Below are 19,081 nucleotides of genomic sequence, written 5' to 3' on the forward strand. Positions count from 1 at the left end.
ATTTTGAGATGGATATTTTAGCACACATGTGGTCGTATACTTATCGTTTTATTGGTTTAATAACCATCAAATTATTGAGAAGATAGTATAAAGTTATATGGTAATTTACGAAAAATACTTTTTCAAAGTAATAAAACAACCCATTCTTAATGCCCGTTGTTATTATGTGGGAAAACTGAGCTTAGAAGACTATCTGAATTTTCCATTTGTACTATATTTTATCAGTAAACGACCATTTTCAAATACCCTACTAAATTATCGTTTTACAAGGTACGAGATAGGTAACTTTTATAGTAAATTTTTGTGTAATTTTCAAAAATAGCTTAATTTCAAGCCATTGCAAAAATTAAAACTTAAAATTGTTGACAAGTTGTTTTTTCATAATTAAGAGGGACGTTAGTAAAATTGAAAAAAAAAATTATTAAAAATTATTAATTAAAATAAATTTGCTAAGTTAGACTTGTTTTTTTTTATTCCTGTATTATTACTTTATAAATGCTTGTATTTTTAATGATCGTTTATAATTATAGTAATAATTGTAATTTTTGTATTTTCAATAAAGAGTATTAAATGTTCCTATATTATTGGAATATGGAATGATAATAAAATTGATGTACCTATTGACAAAATTAAAATAGTGAATGCCATTTAAATAAATGTTGTTGAGTCAACGATCCTTCTTTTATAACTGCGTATTATAATTTAAAAAATGTTTATATATTAAATCAAATAAAACAGTTAAACTTTTTCAATTTACAGAACAATATGATAGGATAGGTATTTATAACATTATGTTAATTTAATTAACTAAATACATACAATAAAACCCATGATCAATGATATTAAATAATATATAAAACAATTATTTACTCTAAAAAACAAACGATATTTATTTATGTGTCTAGGTTGTATTGGAAATCGGTATCAGAAACGGTATTCCATCAAGTGGATGTAGTTGTACCTGCGTATACCGTGGACAATCTATCACCAAACTCTCAGTACATCATTTACATAGTGGCCGTGTCGAAAAACGGTAAAAGCTTGCCGTCAGAAACATTGATTGCATGGACTGATCCCGCGTATCCAGCTTTCGTTGAGGTTTGTAGAATTATACTACAATAAAATCATGCTAAAAATAATCAATAGAATTTAGTTATTATTTTCATTTCAATACTTTAAAAAACTATGATTTTTTTAAAAAATAAACAGTTTTTATAGTTTTTCTACATATGCATTTGTTTCAAGTAGGTACTATTATTAATTCAAAGCTATATTTAAATTAAATTAAAATTAATATTAAAATTACATTTGGTTAACTATCTTCTCATATTTTTAATAAAAATAAGTTAACCGTGATTAGGTACACATTAAAATATACATTGCTAATGGCCTTAGTCGTTGAAGTTTAAGATCAATAATAATAATAAAAAAAAGTATACATTTTTTTTCCATGTAATTTTTCTTTTACCTAATAAAGACAAAATTATAATTTTATGACTTCTTATTAGATGAATAAAGTAAGTCGCTAATGTTGTTTGCTTAAAATCTATCACTGTACAAACACTTATACAGTTATATAATAAAGAGACGTTATTTATGGAAAAAGGCAAGGTGAGAAATTGCCACTGTCTGATTAGAAAAATAACCTAATGGGCTGGTTTCTTATAAAAAATATGATTATTTTCATAATTTTGAGTAAAGCATAATATAATATTGCGTAGAATGTATGTACTATATTTATTTAGCTTCTCTACTTCTTTGCTATAAGATAAAGCTTTTTTTCTAGTGTTACATATAAAATTATAATGAAATAAATAAATTTAGATGAAAATTGAATTGAAATAAAAATACAAGTGTAAATTAACTTGTTTATAAAACAAGTGATTTTTTTCCGGTTTTATGGGCTAGTAAAAACTTTTGCTCTTTTCTAATAACAACTGAAATGACGCCACTGAGATAGTATTTATGTGTCTGTGTATATGAACAAAAAAACATTTTGTTAATAAATGCGTTATGTTTATAAAGTTTTTGTAATCGTTTATTATGATATTTATTATGATAGCCTCCAACAGTCCATCCAATAAACTTGGTCATGGAAGGCAGCAGCATGACCGTACTATGCATAGCCATGGGAACTCCATCGCCTACTATATCACTGTACATATCTGGAAGATTAGTCAGACAAGAAACATCTAGACACATGGTGACTGTTATCCATAATGTCACACGAGACATGGACGAAATCTCATGTTATGCAGATAATGGCTACGGAACGCCTATGCAATCGTCAAGAAAAATCAGCATTAGCTGTAAGTACAATTTTTAAAATAATTGTATACTCCGCTCGTCTTATACTACCCACTCTTAGATAACTCTTTTAGAATACTACAAGCGTATTGATGTATAGATTATTTTTAAACTAAAAAGTTACGATAAAAAATACAAATATAATGTAGTTTTCGAAATTTCTTATAATGTTTTAATATCTAGTAATGTTGTTATTGATCAATATTTTGATACATTTCATAGAATTGAAATTTTATTTCTAAAATATAGATTATCTAGTACCTATCAATAGGTTAGCAGTTTTCAAATAACGTGTATTCGTATTTGAGATGATTTAGAAAATAAACTAATTAATATTGTATGTCAAATAAACTTTTATGACTTAATAATAATCAAGACAAAAAAATAAAACAATTTATAATACATTATGTTATTATTATGGAAATCTGATAACATACATAAATTACTTCAATTATTACATTAATATTACGAAAATAACACAATGAATAAAATAAATAATAAAATGCAAAATGTACGATTTTAGTATACATATACGTATATTTATATATATATATATATATATTTGTATTAATAACAACTATAAAAAGTTTATCATTATTTTATAACATAGGTTACACACTTATATGTATTTTTGGCTCAGTATCGTTGCATTTTAAACCTTAATAACAGTAGGTATAAATTATAAAATATTATAACTTACCCATATAATGAACTAATATTTCTAGTAACGCAAGATCGTATCATTTTTAAAGTATATTTACACTTTATTCATGTTACTATCTACTATGGTTTTGTGTTTCTATAAAATATAATTAAAAATCTTAATTTTCTCTGGTTTCGTCTTTGGATATTAAAATGAAATAAACACGTAAAACTTAGGATACTTATGTAATATAAATTACATAGTCATTTTATTTTTGATTGTTCTTATAAAAAAAAAAAATAAATAAAAATATTAGATCATAATTAAACAGTTACATATAATTAATTAATATAAATTTAAAAGTACACGTATTCAATTATTAAAACTATTGGAGTGCATTAAGCAACACTGAAAATGTTGTAAATAAATAATAGAATAAATAAAAGCTTTTAGATGGTTTATGGAATCGCGTTTGTCCGGTTATCTCAACAAAAATATTTTTAATAAAAAAGAAAAATATATAGAAAATTAGGTTTTAATGCGATAAACATTCTCAGATGTTGTAATATTTTCTTGGCGGTCTTAACACTGAAAATTATATTGCATTTCTCCTTCTACACATGGGCATCAGATAACGTTAATGTAGATTTGTATCCCTTTGTTAGATGTTGACAGTTTAGTTTAAAAGAAAGCTTTGAAAAATCAACTCAACAATATAATTTTCGTGGAACGAGTTTTTTAAAGAAATTCTTTGATGTTTTGCGGAATGCGAATAGCGTGTATTTTTACATATTATATTTTATTAATTTTTCTTTCATTTTCATTGAAAACACGTAATATTTCAAAGTTTTCAAATTTACAAAAACTTCCAGTTAGATGTATATAATTTGTTGACTTTACGATTGATAATATATATTCATATATAATATTCACATATGTTTGAATATAAAATAACGAATATAAGTAAATTGTAAGACGTTTATGCTATGTATAAAATAATATAATATATTAAACAAATAAAACAGTATATAATATTAAATTACAAATCACAATCGAATTTAAGGATAAAAGATAAAATAATTCAACCCCACTCTAGTGTTATAAAATCATAACCGTAAACTATATTTAAAGATTCAATTACAATTATCATGAACCGTTTTACTATGTCAAAATATGTATACAAGCAGTTAAATTACTTAGGAAGTTGTTGAAACTAGAAAGTTTTGTAAAACATTATTCACAGTGTTTTCTGATTTATCTCAGCTTTAGTTTTTACCTGACATTATAAATACATACCCAACATAAAACATTTCAAAAAAGAAAAAGAGATTATTTCTTTTTTCTTTGTGATACAGTTTTAACACTTTCATCTTTCCTTCCAGAAAATGGATGCTTTATCAGCAATATATTTCAAATACGAGTAGGTATATGAAAAAAACAAAACTAGGTCTAACGTGACTTTATTTTTTATAAATGCATTATTCAATTAAATTTGTCATGGGTTTAATTGTAATATTTTTGTGAACAGTTAGTTATAACAATTTTAAATAATTCTGTTATTTTAACATTTGATAAATTTTAAATTTTTAGTATTCTTATGTTTATATTTGTATTGTTTTTTAGTATGTTATAAGTAAAAATCACCATTAATTCAAATCTGTTAGTTGTAAAATATGAAAATTCGATACAAAGTTTGTAACTTTAAGACTAGCATTTATTTTTATACTGGTTAACAGTGAATATAAATTTAATAATAATGAAATAAAAAATATTAATTTCATTATATTATATGTTATTACGAAATAAGAAATTATATTATATGATCAAACGTGATTAGTGAATATATAAAAAAAAAAAATAATAATATTAGTGAACGTTTGATAAGGGATGAAAATCAGTAAAGTTTAACGAAAATAATTTTTCTTGTTTTCGTAGAAATTAATAATTACTTAATGGAATAAAAATTTGAAAGTTTGGTTTTAATCTCAAAAAATTGAGATTAAAATAGATTATTTTTTTTTATTTTTGTTGAGTGATTAAAACACTCAACTGTTGAGCTATGTTTAATTGTATACACATTTAGTTTATTTTGTATAATGGGACTAAAAAAGTGCTAAGTTTTAAATACTTAATGACGACAACTACAACAGCGGTTGTGATATAAATTGTTAAACGAAACGTGTTTTATAAGTTTAGACTTTTAAGTCGTGTTTGCTGGGAGAAAATTGTGATCTGGGGTGTACAAGTCTTATAAAATTACCTTTGTAACCATTCGATAAACTGCAGAATATTTTCCTGCGCACATATCATCGTTGGTAAACAGAGCACGTGTGTTTCGACCAATTTGATTTTCGTCTAGTAACCAAACATCGCTGTGGCGTTATTTAGACACTAGGTTGGAGGATGAATCCGTATTGTATTGAATTGGAGTAAGTGCTAGGATCTCTAAAACTAACAGTTCCGCATAGAATATGCCGACTGGGTAGTTTTTAGATCGGCTATATTCCGTTCGCATAATAATAATAACAATATATTATATTATGTGATATTATTATTATTATTATTATTATCTATCTTACCCTATGGCCGTTTATGCTAAGCAATATATCATTTAAAACGGCGTTTCCTCCCTCCGGACCAATGCGACGTCCCCACGCTGGTGTGCCGGTAGTTTTACACTCGGTTTACCGGCAAATCGCCTACGCCACCGCATACCACCCTTCATCATCATTGTTTTATACCACATAGTCAATCCACCGGAGACACGATTTAAGTAAGCTCTAAGAGCGTGACGTGAAATCGATATCGTCATTCCATAATCATCCCCTCACTAACAGCCTGTCAGAAATCGCATCAAAATTCGAAATGGACTGTTTAACTAAATTTGTGCCAAAGCACATAAAATGGACCAAAACGGGTGTCCCATAATAAAAGGACGTAATATACACGCACACACACACATATACAAAAAATATATTTATGTATATTATTATATAATAACCGGCGAATTGTGGTTAATGCTTACCAAAAATAAAAGTTTAACGCAAACATAACCAAAATTATTCTGTGCGCTGTTTAAACTCAATTGGGTACGGTATTTTAACTGGCTTATTTTAAACAAATATATATATATATATATATATGTATATTTTATCGTGGAGTGTGTGTATTTATAATAGTTGGTGGTAGTAAAGTAATAACAGCATATTTACTCATAAAAAAAATACATATATATATATATTTTAAAATATAACGATGATATATTTTAGGAACGATACAAAAAGTTAGTCGTTTACTTTATTGGAATAGATACTTTATAATGTAATTTAATGTCTACTATATACTTGTATTTATTGGAATAAAATCAATACAAAACAAACATTAATACATTAATAAATGTATAGGTACAGTGTACCTGGTACACAAAACACAAGTTGTATACAATAGTAATAATAGATCAGTCTATGGTCAAAGCACGCATAATTAAGTTTTGAATAATTGAATATATTATTTTCTTGGCTGTTAATGATTGTGTAATGAATTGTAAATACGACGTATAGGCATTTAAAACTATTATATAACATCTGTACTTAACGGCGGAACGGCAAAACGGTACGATTATGCGTACTGTATAGGGTTAAATTATATTGTATTACTCCATAGTTGAAGCATATTGGCCTCGAAACTGGGCTTATAATATCGTTTGTATCATTGACGTGACTAGATCCGATTAGCGATCGATAATGGAGTCATTTTACCATGATACCTAATGCGTTTAGCAACGTTGCCCCGTGTATTAGATTGAATTTGCAGTTTATATTATTATTATTACTATTGTTATTATTTTTGTTACCTATCATAGAAATATATATACATCATCATATCCTAAAACAATGCCGTTGCGTTTATGCCGTGTTTCAGACGTACCCAAATTGGTGGCGTCGAAAATCACCATGGCCAACCTGGGCGACACCGTGACACTCGAGTGCATGGTGGACGCGCACCCCGAACCAAAAATGATGTTTTGGCGGGACGCGCAGGGCCGGACGCCGGTGATCCAGAGCGGCAAGCACGACGTGAACGTGATCCGATCCAAGGAGGACTATACCAAGTTCGTCATGGAGCTCACGATTAGCAAGCTAACGGAGACGGACGACGGCGATTACTTCTGTCACGCCGAGAACTCGTTTGGCAGCTCCACCAAACCCGTGTCCGTGAGGATTAGGAACTCCGTAAGTATACAACACGCGGTCGATCAGTCGATCGGGTTGTGCGTGTCTGTTGTAATATATTATTCATAGTACAGTAGTGCATGCAAATACGCACGCGCGCACTAGTTCCGTACTTGAATTTTTTTCCACAACCATAAAAATGTAAATACACGTTTACTGTGAGACCAATCGAATCGAACCCCATCCGCCCTATATCTTTGAAAACTCGGCGTGAGGTATTTTAATCATAGGAAATTGCTGCCACTTTCTGATGATACAATACTCACGTTCTAGTTGAGTATAAGTATAAAGTATGAGTACGCCTATTTGTTATTCGATGGTGTTTCCAGGTGATATAATATTAAATATACATATGTAACTTACACCGTATACACTTTCAAATTCATTTGATGGATATCTCATGGATAATACGCACTATGAATACTCTCGAGAAATTTGGTAATATAAAATGAACTAGTATAATACGGTTATATTGTATAGATGCTGAAAATAATAGAATGAATCTATTAACTGCTTTGAGGCGTCATTTGTAAAATGATGGAGTTGAGTGATTTTTATTAAATTTTATATGGATTTCGAAAAAAAAAAATGTAACTACTGTTTTATTAGAGAATTTTTGATACTTCTGTGTCTTCTATTAAACATAAGTAAAAATATAGAATATTCATAATCAGACAATTGGTGGCTTAGCATACACCTTAAACAAAATTGATAGAAATATTACCGATAATATTTGTACTTACTAGCTATTTGTAGTCATGAAAACAACTAACACTATACACGCGGAGTAAAAGGGCGATGCGATGTTGTGTGATGTCCCCAAACACCTACACCTCTCGCGCATATCACAGATATACACATTTGCTGGACCCACGTGTATTATTTTACAGGAATTTATATATATTGATGAGTAATGGAGGGTTTAGAATACACACGCAAATGACAAAATACGGCAATAGCTTAGCCGGGTTCAGTCCGGGGGCTTAGGACTATTTTACTTTCTTTTTTTTTTTTTGTCACCCTCCATCTCACCACCGGAATGGCGATGAAAACGCGTTGGCGGTGGAATGGGGATAAATTATACTATGAGGCTCTACAGTGAACCAACATATTGTATATATAATGGCAATAATGCCGTTGCCGTGGCTGTGACGGCCAGGGCGAGTCACGTTACGGAGCATTTGTCACGGTATAGGATCAAAGGCCGCTAGGGGATTAAATACGGCGGCGGGATCGGCCAGGACGACGGTACCACACCACTCGTGTGCGTTTACACATATATATATATATGTTGTATATAAAATATTTAGTAACGCGGTATAGCTAGGTATAAACAAGACGCGCGTAGTTTGCAAATCCGTGTTGTGCCCGCCATTATTATTATTACCGACCGATATAATAACAAGAATTAATGGTTTAATACGAACACATTTTGAACTGACGAACAAAAGGCTGCCATGATGTTTTTTATTTTGAAATCCTTGAAATCACCTTAATACGCATCAAATATCTATAAGCATATTCGAGCATTCAAGCATGTATACATATGCATTCATACGCTCGAGAGGGACGACCGGTCTCAAATGACATTTGCATACTCTATTCATTCCGTTTGATTTAGTTTAACCCATCACATTTTTATTATTATTATTATTATTATTATATTGTTGTTCGAAATACTTTTCCTGGTTACTGTGCATAATATATTACCTATGAGTATATAGGGTGGAAAACAAGGAAGTAACTCGTATAAATATGATATTTTATACTGCATATAACATGAGTATATATTATTTTATTTTACTCAAATTGACATTTATTATTTTTATATTAACCAATTAAGTTTTTCTGATAATAAAAACTTATCACTAATATCGAACTAGGTGTAAGGTTTACTTATAAATTGATACTCAATACTAGTTCTTAGCATCATCATAGAATTTTTTTAAAACAGTGTGATATACACTATTATAGGGTAACATTTTGTGACCAATTTATTAATGTCAATCTTATATCTCTACTAAAATTTGAAGTTAGGTGAATAAATTGTATTTATTTTAATTATTATTTTAATCTAGATACCACTAGAAATTTTCTCTCACAAAATATTACATACCTATCAGAATATTCAATATTTATTTAAATCAAAACAAAGAATAATCAGCCAGATAAATACTAAACGTCATTAATGTAGGTATTGCAATTTAATTTATTAATATAGCAGACACCATTATGAATTAACATATTAACTAGACGATTCTATTTAAATTTGTGCAAAATGTAAATGTACAATATAAGTACGATAATATTTTATAGTTTAACTATAAACTAAAACAAATTAATTATTAAATATACATTTAAAATTAAAGTAAGGCAAGTAATACTGTTATTTGAAATTGAATTAATAAGTGCAAAAATATCCAGCTTTAAAAACAAGATGTATCTACGACACACATTCTTATAGTTTTCCTATTATATTAGTAAATATGTAAATCATAATGATTATTATATTTTTTCTTCTTGTAAATATTTTGATGTTTAAATAACTTCATAAATAATTTTTATTGGATATCAATTTGTACAATTTTTATTTTTTTTTTTTTTTTGCTCAAACTAATGATGATGATAAATTTTAAAATATTATCGTTAAAACTTATTTGGTTTAGATTAAAAAAATAAATTTTGAGTAAAAAAAATAAATAATCACCGTGTACCGTATGGATGATAGTCGGTTTTTACCATCCTATAAATTGTATATCTGCGTGTTCGAAAACAACTATAATATGGCTTTTCCATCTCGCCCAGCACTCAAATTGACAACCGCAATTTCAACAATGCACTTAATACACTACTAAACTATGCTCTATATCCATTAACTACAACGCATTCGATATAGTCCATTATACATTATGATATATAATATGTATAAATACATAATATGTGTGTATGTGTTATATTCATAGGTGACGACCAATAACGTGACTCAATGCTGCGTTCAACAAAACGTGACGGCCGGTTGCTTAGATGCTTGCTCTTCGTCATATTTGGACATCAACGTGGCCATTGGAAGAGCCGATTGTTTTAATGATTTCGACAAGCTTATGAAATGCGCATCAGGTACCATATTTAAAATTATATTACCTACGCCCGCATTACGCACTAACAATATGTAGGTGCCACTTAATCGGATAGTTGGCGATCCACTCCTCTATATAAACCGTTGAGACTTATGGTTAATTTATTAAGTTCCTAAATCACGATAAATCGATTTATTTTTATCTATAAAAATTATTATGAGTGTGATTTATATAAGCAAGTAAATATTATATTGAAAAACTATATTATAATATATATTTGATAACAGCTAGGCAATATCAATAAATTTCTCAAGAACTTTTTTTTTTTTAAAGAAAAAATGCATTTCAAATAACAACAACATTTAAATTTAAATAATTTAATCTAAATACAGACTTTACTTGTATAATATATAATATACGTTGTAGAGCAAATTGAACATTACAAATACTCCATAAAGTTGTGGTATTCATCCATATACATATCTGTACATATTTATACAATATTAATTAAACCATTTATAACACGTTATGTTTTTGTGTTATAGATGGATCTGATCATAGGGCTTGTTGTTCAGACCGTGGTGTTCCTAGGCGCTGTTTAGAATGGTGTCGTGGTGAACCCGTCAACAACAAAATGTGTGTGCTGTCTTATTCCAAGTCCATACTGGCCTGCTTCCATGAGCTTAGAGGTAAAAAAATTGTTATGGAAAAAATTCTTTTTGGTCCATTTTGGGAAAAGAGTGGGCATGTAAAAGATTCCACTTGACAAAAAATAATTTCAAAAATAAAAAAGGAATAATTTTTTTATAAAAATTTAAACATTGATATATTTTGTCAGGAATAAATGGCAAAGTTTATTAATTCATAGTCTTAAAGATCTTCAATAACCTTCATTATAACAGCCCAAATGACATTTCTAGATTCTAGGTCTGTTTTGGAGACCATTAGAGTCATCCAAAGTAATTTAGTTTATGTTTTAACTGGAATATGAAACACTTTGTTTCACTCACATTTGTAGTTAGTTCATAATATTATCGATGTAAAAATTTTGACTACAACAATATATCACTGATATAACCATAATATTACGTCACTTTAATTATGCTTTATTGCATTACTATGTTATTATACATCGTTTTACAGACAAATTGCCTGGGCCACCAATCAACGTGCGTTTGGAGAATGTAGACTCACACACTATTACGGTTAAATGGGATCCACCTTCAAAGAACCCGCAGACCGTTGAAGTATACAGGTGAGTAAAATAAAATAATTATTATTCCACACGATTTATAAACAATAATTTAATAATAAGTTAATACAATATATAGATAAACTATGTAATATGTAATAACGTATTTGGATATGGAATTGAGGCTAGTAATAATAAGTTTAGCGGTGTTATAACATTTTTGAGTAGTTTCATTATTACTATAGAACAATACCCAATGATTAATTCATAAATTAGATATAGAAAAATGGTTGAACCTTGCCTATATACTATGCTAAATACATTTGAGACAGCTTCACCGGTAAGTGGGGAAATTATGGATGGAAGTAATCTTAGATAACACAGAAAACGATGAGTTTTCCATTTATATAAATAATATAATAAAAAATATTTACCTGATTATATAGTTGCCTAAATAAAATAGTTTTATATTTTGAGTATAGTATAGTGATAAATGGTATTGTTCTAATAATAGTAAGAGTTTATTTTTTATATCTGTCATCAATTTTTGGACCAGTCAAAATGTTTCTATCTTCAACTTTTAAATTGGTTTTTGGTAGAAAATAACTGTAAATACTTGATGTTTAAATTAAATATTTATATAAGCATTGCTCATGCATTATAATCATTAAGAAATTTTTAAAGTCAAAGTTTAAAAAAAATTCTTTTGTAGTTAGTGATATGAACATTTTAAAAATTTTGTTGCATAAGATTAAGTTCTTCATACGCTTGTCTTATAGCATTCTAAAATACGTATTATTTTTTTTTTTTTTTATGGAAATTCTTAAGTTCTAACAAATTAGTTATTTAAACGAAAAATAACATTTTACTTTTTTGTTATAGTTATTAGATATTAAAAATAATTAAAAAAAAATATATTACAAAAATATTAACTGTAGAGACTTGTAAGTTTATATTATTACGTACGTATAATATTATTTTTTTATACAATATCATTATATCATATATTGTATTGTTCTATCTATATTTAAACTAATTTAAACTATTTTTATTGTTTTAAGGTATGTTGATATTAACTTAAAAGTTTATAATAATAATATATCATAATATAATTAAATAATATCTTGATGTTTTTTTTACAAAAAAATAGTTCCACATACTATATTAATAATAAGAAAATAAATTACAAACAGGAACAGTAAAACCTCAACTATCCGTCACTCTCATACATCAACTTTTTTTATATATCACCAAACGTCATAATGGTTTCGTGACGATAAAATGATTTTAATAATCATAAATAAAATATTTTATGTTTGTATCATAGGTATACACGCACTTATTTTTATCTATAAATAAGTTATATCATGTTTCAAGTAGCATATCATAATTTATGTTCTACTATTATATATATGCATTAAATACCTTTAAATACGTATATTTTATACACTTAAAATCAGTACTTAGTTTTTGTTGTGAATTCGATGTACTCGTACGTGTGTTTTTTGTAAAATAAAATATTCATAAAGCGAAAACATGTGCTTAATAACTTAGAAAAAAAGTATGAAATAGCTCAATAATTAAGACAAAATTTGAGTAAAGTGTGAGTGCAACACTTTAGGAAATAGTTATAATAGTCCAAGTACACATATTAATAACATTAAACGGGATGCAAATAAAATTAAAGACTTCATAATACAAATGAAGCAGCTGATGATAATGCAAGTCGAAATTACCATTTAGATAAGGCTATTTTGGTGGTTTGTGCAACAACGGAATCAAGGTATTCCATTAAAAAGTCAGATAATAATGGAAAAAACACTTATTATAAATAGGAAATAAAATAGTAACCCTAATTTCAAAGCCAGTACAAAACTGTTAGACAAATTTAAATCACATCATGGTATCAGACAAATTATAATAGAAGGAGAAAAGCTTAGTACTAATAATGTGTTCATCACTGACTATGTAAAATAATTAAACTTGGAAATAAAAAAACGAGGATTGACAAAATCTGAACAAATTTATAATTGTAAAGACTAGTTAGATATGGATAGTTTTGGCGTAAATATTATACTTAGTATTTACTAAGTATAAATAGTGAATTTATCACTAATATTACTGAAGAAGAATATGAAGTAGATAAAAATACTACTTGAGAAGAAGATAAGCCATTACAATGCATAAGTCATTAAACTGTACTTGAAAACCAAATGTACAGATTGGCACGAGAAAAAGAAGAAGCTGATTTATCAAGATGTATATTTCTTAGAAAAATAAAAAAAATATCTATAAAGAAGCCCATGATTTATAAAAACAAATAAAAATTACTCTTTTTTCAATTTTAAGCTATTACGTTTAAAATAAAATGACTACATTATAACTATAAATATAAAAATACTTTTTATTTTTATTCGTCTAATTCAATTATCTTTCATCCTCTTGGTCTCGTCACAGACGGGTAATCAAAGTTTTACTGTAGCAATATTTAAAAGCTACTATGTAACAGAGACTATCCCCAGTTTTTATAAATTATTTTGCAAGTAATTAAATTTATTAAAATTTAACTCACTAATATTGTACTCATGACCCAAAGTTTGGAAACCTTAAAATATAAAATCTAATATTTAATGAAATTAATTTTTGAAAACTAAAATATCATACTAAATTTTAAGTGGTAATTTATTAATGGATCAGATAATTATTTTGTTTGTATTTCTAAAAAATAAATAAATAGAGAAAAACTAAAATGTGGGCGGATAAAATATCCATCGCAAAAACTAACCCGTAGTTTCCAAGTATTTAATTACTCATTTTAATATGATGTTACACATGTTAACTAGTAACCCAAAAAATACTATATTTTTTTATTGAAACAAAAAAAAAGTAAATAAAAAATCATAGTTAGCTTAAAAACTTTGTTTATAAATAAAATAAAGGAATATAAGGATTTCATTTAATCTAAGTAGTACGAGTGATACATTTACAATAAAGTGATTTTATTTGTGTGATTTTTTGTCTTTAGGGTATTTTGGAGACGTGTGGGCAATAACACCCCACCAGAAAAGAACGATACAAAAGAAACGTCTATGAAAATTAGTGGCCTTAAGGACGATTTGACATACGAATTGGTACTTAAAGCCGGTAACTCGAGGGGCATGAGTACACTAACTGAACCCATTAGATTTACTACTATTGAAAAGGACGTCACGTCAGCGGCTAGCATGGGTGAGTATATTTTGCTTGCGTTTACAAAAGAAAGTTAAAAGAACATATAAAAAAAAATTGTATATAGTTGTATAATGTTTATCATAATGATGAAAATACTGGTTGTGGGGATAAAAAATTTTGAAAACTGGAACAATGTTTTGTTGGTTTTTACCGAGTGCTAGTATATTAACAAATAACAAACTTTACTCTCATTTTTTTAATATTATTGAAAAAACATCTTGAACACTGTAATCAGACTATAAAATATATGGTTTATTTTTGACAACTTCTCACAACCATGTTTCAAAAATAAAAATAGGTTTTGTTATAAACACTTATAACTTTTATTTCAATTATGGAAACTAGGATATTTTATGAATCATAATGATTTATTTAAATTAAGGTAAAAAAAAAAAAGATCAAATGTGTTAATAGGTAAAGCTATTTTCCTATATTAAATTATTCAATTTATTTTAAAGTTGATAATTTTTTTATAGTTATTATTATGGTAGTTTATAATGAACATAAATAATTAATATAATAATCTTGTTCAAAATTATTAATAAAAATTAAGTTATCTATTTACATAATTTATATTATTAAATTAATCAGTTTGCGATTCAAATCAAAATGATATTATGTGTTAAATTAAAGTATACTATCCAGATTTATGATGTTGAAAATATAATTAAAAGTTATATTGTAATTAGTTTAGTTTAAATGTTAAAATTACTTTATCTTTAACTTATTAAGTAATGAATGCTTTATCTTGTCAATTTCATAATGTTATATTATAAATTTTAATTAGTTTGGTTTATAATTTTTATTATGTAACGTTATCACAGTACGATTTTCTTTATTTCACAATGTTAGATGAAATAAGTAAAATATTTAAAATTAAGTTTTAAAAGTATTTAATTATGATAGTTAGAAACCAGTAAATTAGTATACTTAATTAGTATGAAATTAAAATTTATAGAAACGTTACACTAAATTCTATATTAAAAAGTACTAATTAAAATTAATTCTTTTACGTATTATTATTACTATCGTTCTTTAGGTAGATGTGGTTAAGTTTTTGTTCTAGGTATTTGATTAGGTATTTTATATAGTTCTGTGGGTTTTGCTTACTTAAGCTATTTTTTTTTTTTTTTTATCGAGTACTTAATATTTTTAATATATTCAACTAAAAATTATTAAAAAAAAAAAAAACACATTGTGTAGTTAATTTATTTTTTTATATTATAAAGATAGGTATAAAAATAATTATATTATTATGTATTTTTATTTTTGTTGATCGCACGGCGTCCTAGGTAGGCTATTTAGCTACACTACTGTCGTGGCATTCTTCCTATAATATTGTCATATTTAATTAATGTATTTCAAAATTAAAATTATGACTCATGTACAACCAATAAACGTCGTTTGAGCCCAAATAAAATACAATACTTTCAAACTTTGACGTTCCTTGGGTTAATAATAATTTAATAATAATTATTGAAATATAATTCAAATACTTTTATTAATAATCGTAATATTTTTTTTTTAATATCTTTTAATACATATATTGCTTTTTAGACGTATAATATATTGTAAATCATATAGTGTAGAAGAATATTATTTGTGTAAAGGTTAATTTGGATAAGTTACGTATATTGGATATTTAAGATACAAAAGGTAGAAAATATCTTTATGGAAAATATTTAAGTAAAATCAACTTAGTTTTTAGTTTTATCTTACTTGTGAAAATAGTTATCAAAACTAAATATACTATTTTTAATTTACATTAAATATAAATCTATCATTGATTTTTAATTAGGCACATTCAATTAAACGAAAATATTTGTGAATGCGTTCAAATTATGTTTGCTTATACATTTTAGGTGAAAGTCGTGCCGATATTGGAACTATATTTGGTGTGTTTGTTGCAATTTTGATTGTCGGCGGCATAGTAGCTGGTGTAGTATATTACATGCACGGTCATGGTAATTTATTACACAAATCATCTAGTGGTGTTTCATTTGAAAATCCAAGTTACCTAAGGGAAGTCAACATGGAAAATATGGTAATTATATTTTTTTATTATAAAATAATTTTTATTATTATTTAAACCCAGTTTTTATTTTTTTTTATAGTAAGACGTAGACAATTTTTTTTTTTAAATAATAGTTATATTTTATGCTAATTTATTATTATACTAAAAATTTATAATGCAAGCCAAATATGGCTATTTAGTACCACTTGACAAAAAGGTCCATATTTGAAAACATAAGTACTTCATTACTAAATACGTTTCATATTTTTGAGAATGTATTTATAAATAAATATTAACATCAGAATTAACTATTTAAATAAGAGTCAATTTTGTATGAATTTTGCTTTAAAAATCATACATTCTATTCTACATAATTTTAAAATATAAGATATGTTTACGTAAATAAATTTACAAAATTCTGAACAACTTTACTTAGAATAAATTATTCACAATGATGCTTTTGATGGTGTATATTGAATTATTTAATCAGCATGAATATTTTCATAGTTGACATACAATTGTTTAAATAATTAATACAAAAATAATTCGCTACTGTTAAGAGTGAATTTTTAAGTAATTGAAAATCGAGAATAAATTGAAAACATTTCATGATTGAAATTTAAATATAATTCAAAATTAATTTTGCGCATACAAAATATTGTTATTAAATTTTTCTTAAATTTATTTATATGACAAAAATAGTAAATATCAATCCTCATTAGAGTAAAAATTAAATTTATCTATACTTTTCGGCGAAATTATCAAAAAAAAAAAAAATAATAATTTATATTAATAAATATATTATATATATTTTTACAGTATCATTGTTTTATTTTATATATGCATTATTATTTAATATTGTTCATTCAAACGAATACATTGTTTTATTCAATTTATATGTAGATAATGTCTTAGAATGTTCGTAATCTATTTTCAATATTTATATAAAGTGTATTGATACGTTTTAGTACTTATTAATAACATATATTTAAATAACATATATGTTAAAAATATATGTTATTTTAATAACATATATTATTTATAATTATCTAATTTATAATAATTAATAAATATTAAAAGTTAGTCATTTTCCGTGTATTACAGAACCATACTGATTTACCTTATTCGGGCTCAGCTAATGGTCTCAATACCGCTGAATGGAAACAAGACCACTTGCATACAGCCACCGAAGTGCCACCCACATTATATGAAGAACTTAAACTTGGATCGGACGGAGCTGGATTTAAAAGATTGAAGCCATAAAGACTACAGGTTGGGTAAACTATATCCTATTTTCCCCACTTAAAAAAAAAATGCATATATATTTATATAGAAATCAATGAAACAACATTGGTTGTTTATATGACCAATTGTATTTTAAGCACTAAGGACGCAAAATCATATTTTTAATAACACGAAAAAAAAAAATTTAAATACCTTACATAAAGGTATGTCTAGCTTTAGGGGAAAAATGGTGGTTAGGGATGAGAGACCTATTTGCATTGGGGTGAATAATAATTTCTGATTCGGCGCCTTTTTTAATTCGTGACCACACATTACTTTAGTTATTATAAAAAGAAACCCAAATGAACAAAAAAAATATGAGATGAAGCAATGTATCGTGTAATTTGGATGCTTACATTAAAAGGCGTTTAAATTTATATTGATATAATAACTGGTCATTAGATGAATTTTTTTAGGGTATTATATATGATATATATATATATATATATATATATAGTATTTTTTCTTTGCGTGATATATGTGGTATTTATATATATGCGCCTGAGAGCATCTTTATAAATTATCAATGTACCATAAGTATATAATTCTGATATCTTAAACACCGCTACTATGTATAGTCATTGTTAGGTATAATATTGTAAGATGTTTTTATTTAAGTTTAATATTATTGTTTTTAAATTTTTTTTGTAATGTAAGAAAACAAATTATCTATATGACGTATTAACGTTGGTAACCACTGTGATCTCTATTATAATATCTATATTATATGAAATATAAATATACAGATACAAAATAACATTCGCACCGGTCGCATAATTAAAATCGAATAGAATTATAATTAATGAAATTTTAATGAACTTGTGGTTTTTGTACAGTATATTATATAGGATTACATACGAAAATATAAGAGTGTTTTGTTTATCTTGTGTTGTTAAATTATTTATTTACTTACCTTTTAATGATTCCTTGTGTACATATAAGTATGTAACTAAAATATTTATCAAATACGTATGTTTGAAAATGGAAAACTACAACAACTTGTGTTTAGTTTGTTTATATTTTAAACAAAAAAGTTTTTCTCGAGTACTTGTCGTTCAGATTTTCTATTTCTTAGAAAAAAATTAAAAATAAGTATAACTA

General features: G+C 26.3%; 1 protein-coding gene across 1 annotated transcript in view; it reads left to right on the forward strand.

Moving 5' to 3' along the window:
* Positions 1 to 18,012, forward strand: part of LOC112599157 (Ig-like and fibronectin type-III domain-containing protein 1) — a 95,194-nt gene extending 77,182 nt beyond the window's left edge. Inside the window, exons 16-24 of the mRNA XM_025345937.1 lie at positions 906 to 1,098; positions 2,063 to 2,309; positions 6,872 to 7,182; positions 10,146 to 10,299; positions 10,805 to 10,948; positions 11,403 to 11,514; positions 14,477 to 14,679; positions 16,545 to 16,726; positions 17,801 to 18,012. Of these exons, the coding sequence (XP_025201722.1) occupies positions 906 to 1,098; positions 2,063 to 2,309; positions 6,872 to 7,182; positions 10,146 to 10,299; positions 10,805 to 10,948; positions 11,403 to 11,514; positions 14,477 to 14,679; positions 16,545 to 16,726; positions 17,801 to 17,959 (1,705 nt within the window). The 3' untranslated portion in view covers positions 17,960 to 18,012. The remainder of the gene's footprint in view (positions 1 to 905; positions 1,099 to 2,062; positions 2,310 to 6,871; positions 7,183 to 10,145; positions 10,300 to 10,804; positions 10,949 to 11,402; positions 11,515 to 14,476; positions 14,680 to 16,544; positions 16,727 to 17,800) is intronic.
* Positions 18,013 to 19,081: the final 1,069 nt, after the last annotated feature.

The sequence above is a fragment of the Melanaphis sacchari genome, unplaced genomic scaffold (genome assembly GCF_002803265.2).
Source record: "Melanaphis sacchari strain LSU unplaced genomic scaffold, SCAv2.0 Contig4_pilon_pilon, whole genome shotgun sequence".
NCBI lineage: Eukaryota > Metazoa > Arthropoda > Insecta > Hemiptera > Aphididae > Melanaphis > Melanaphis sacchari.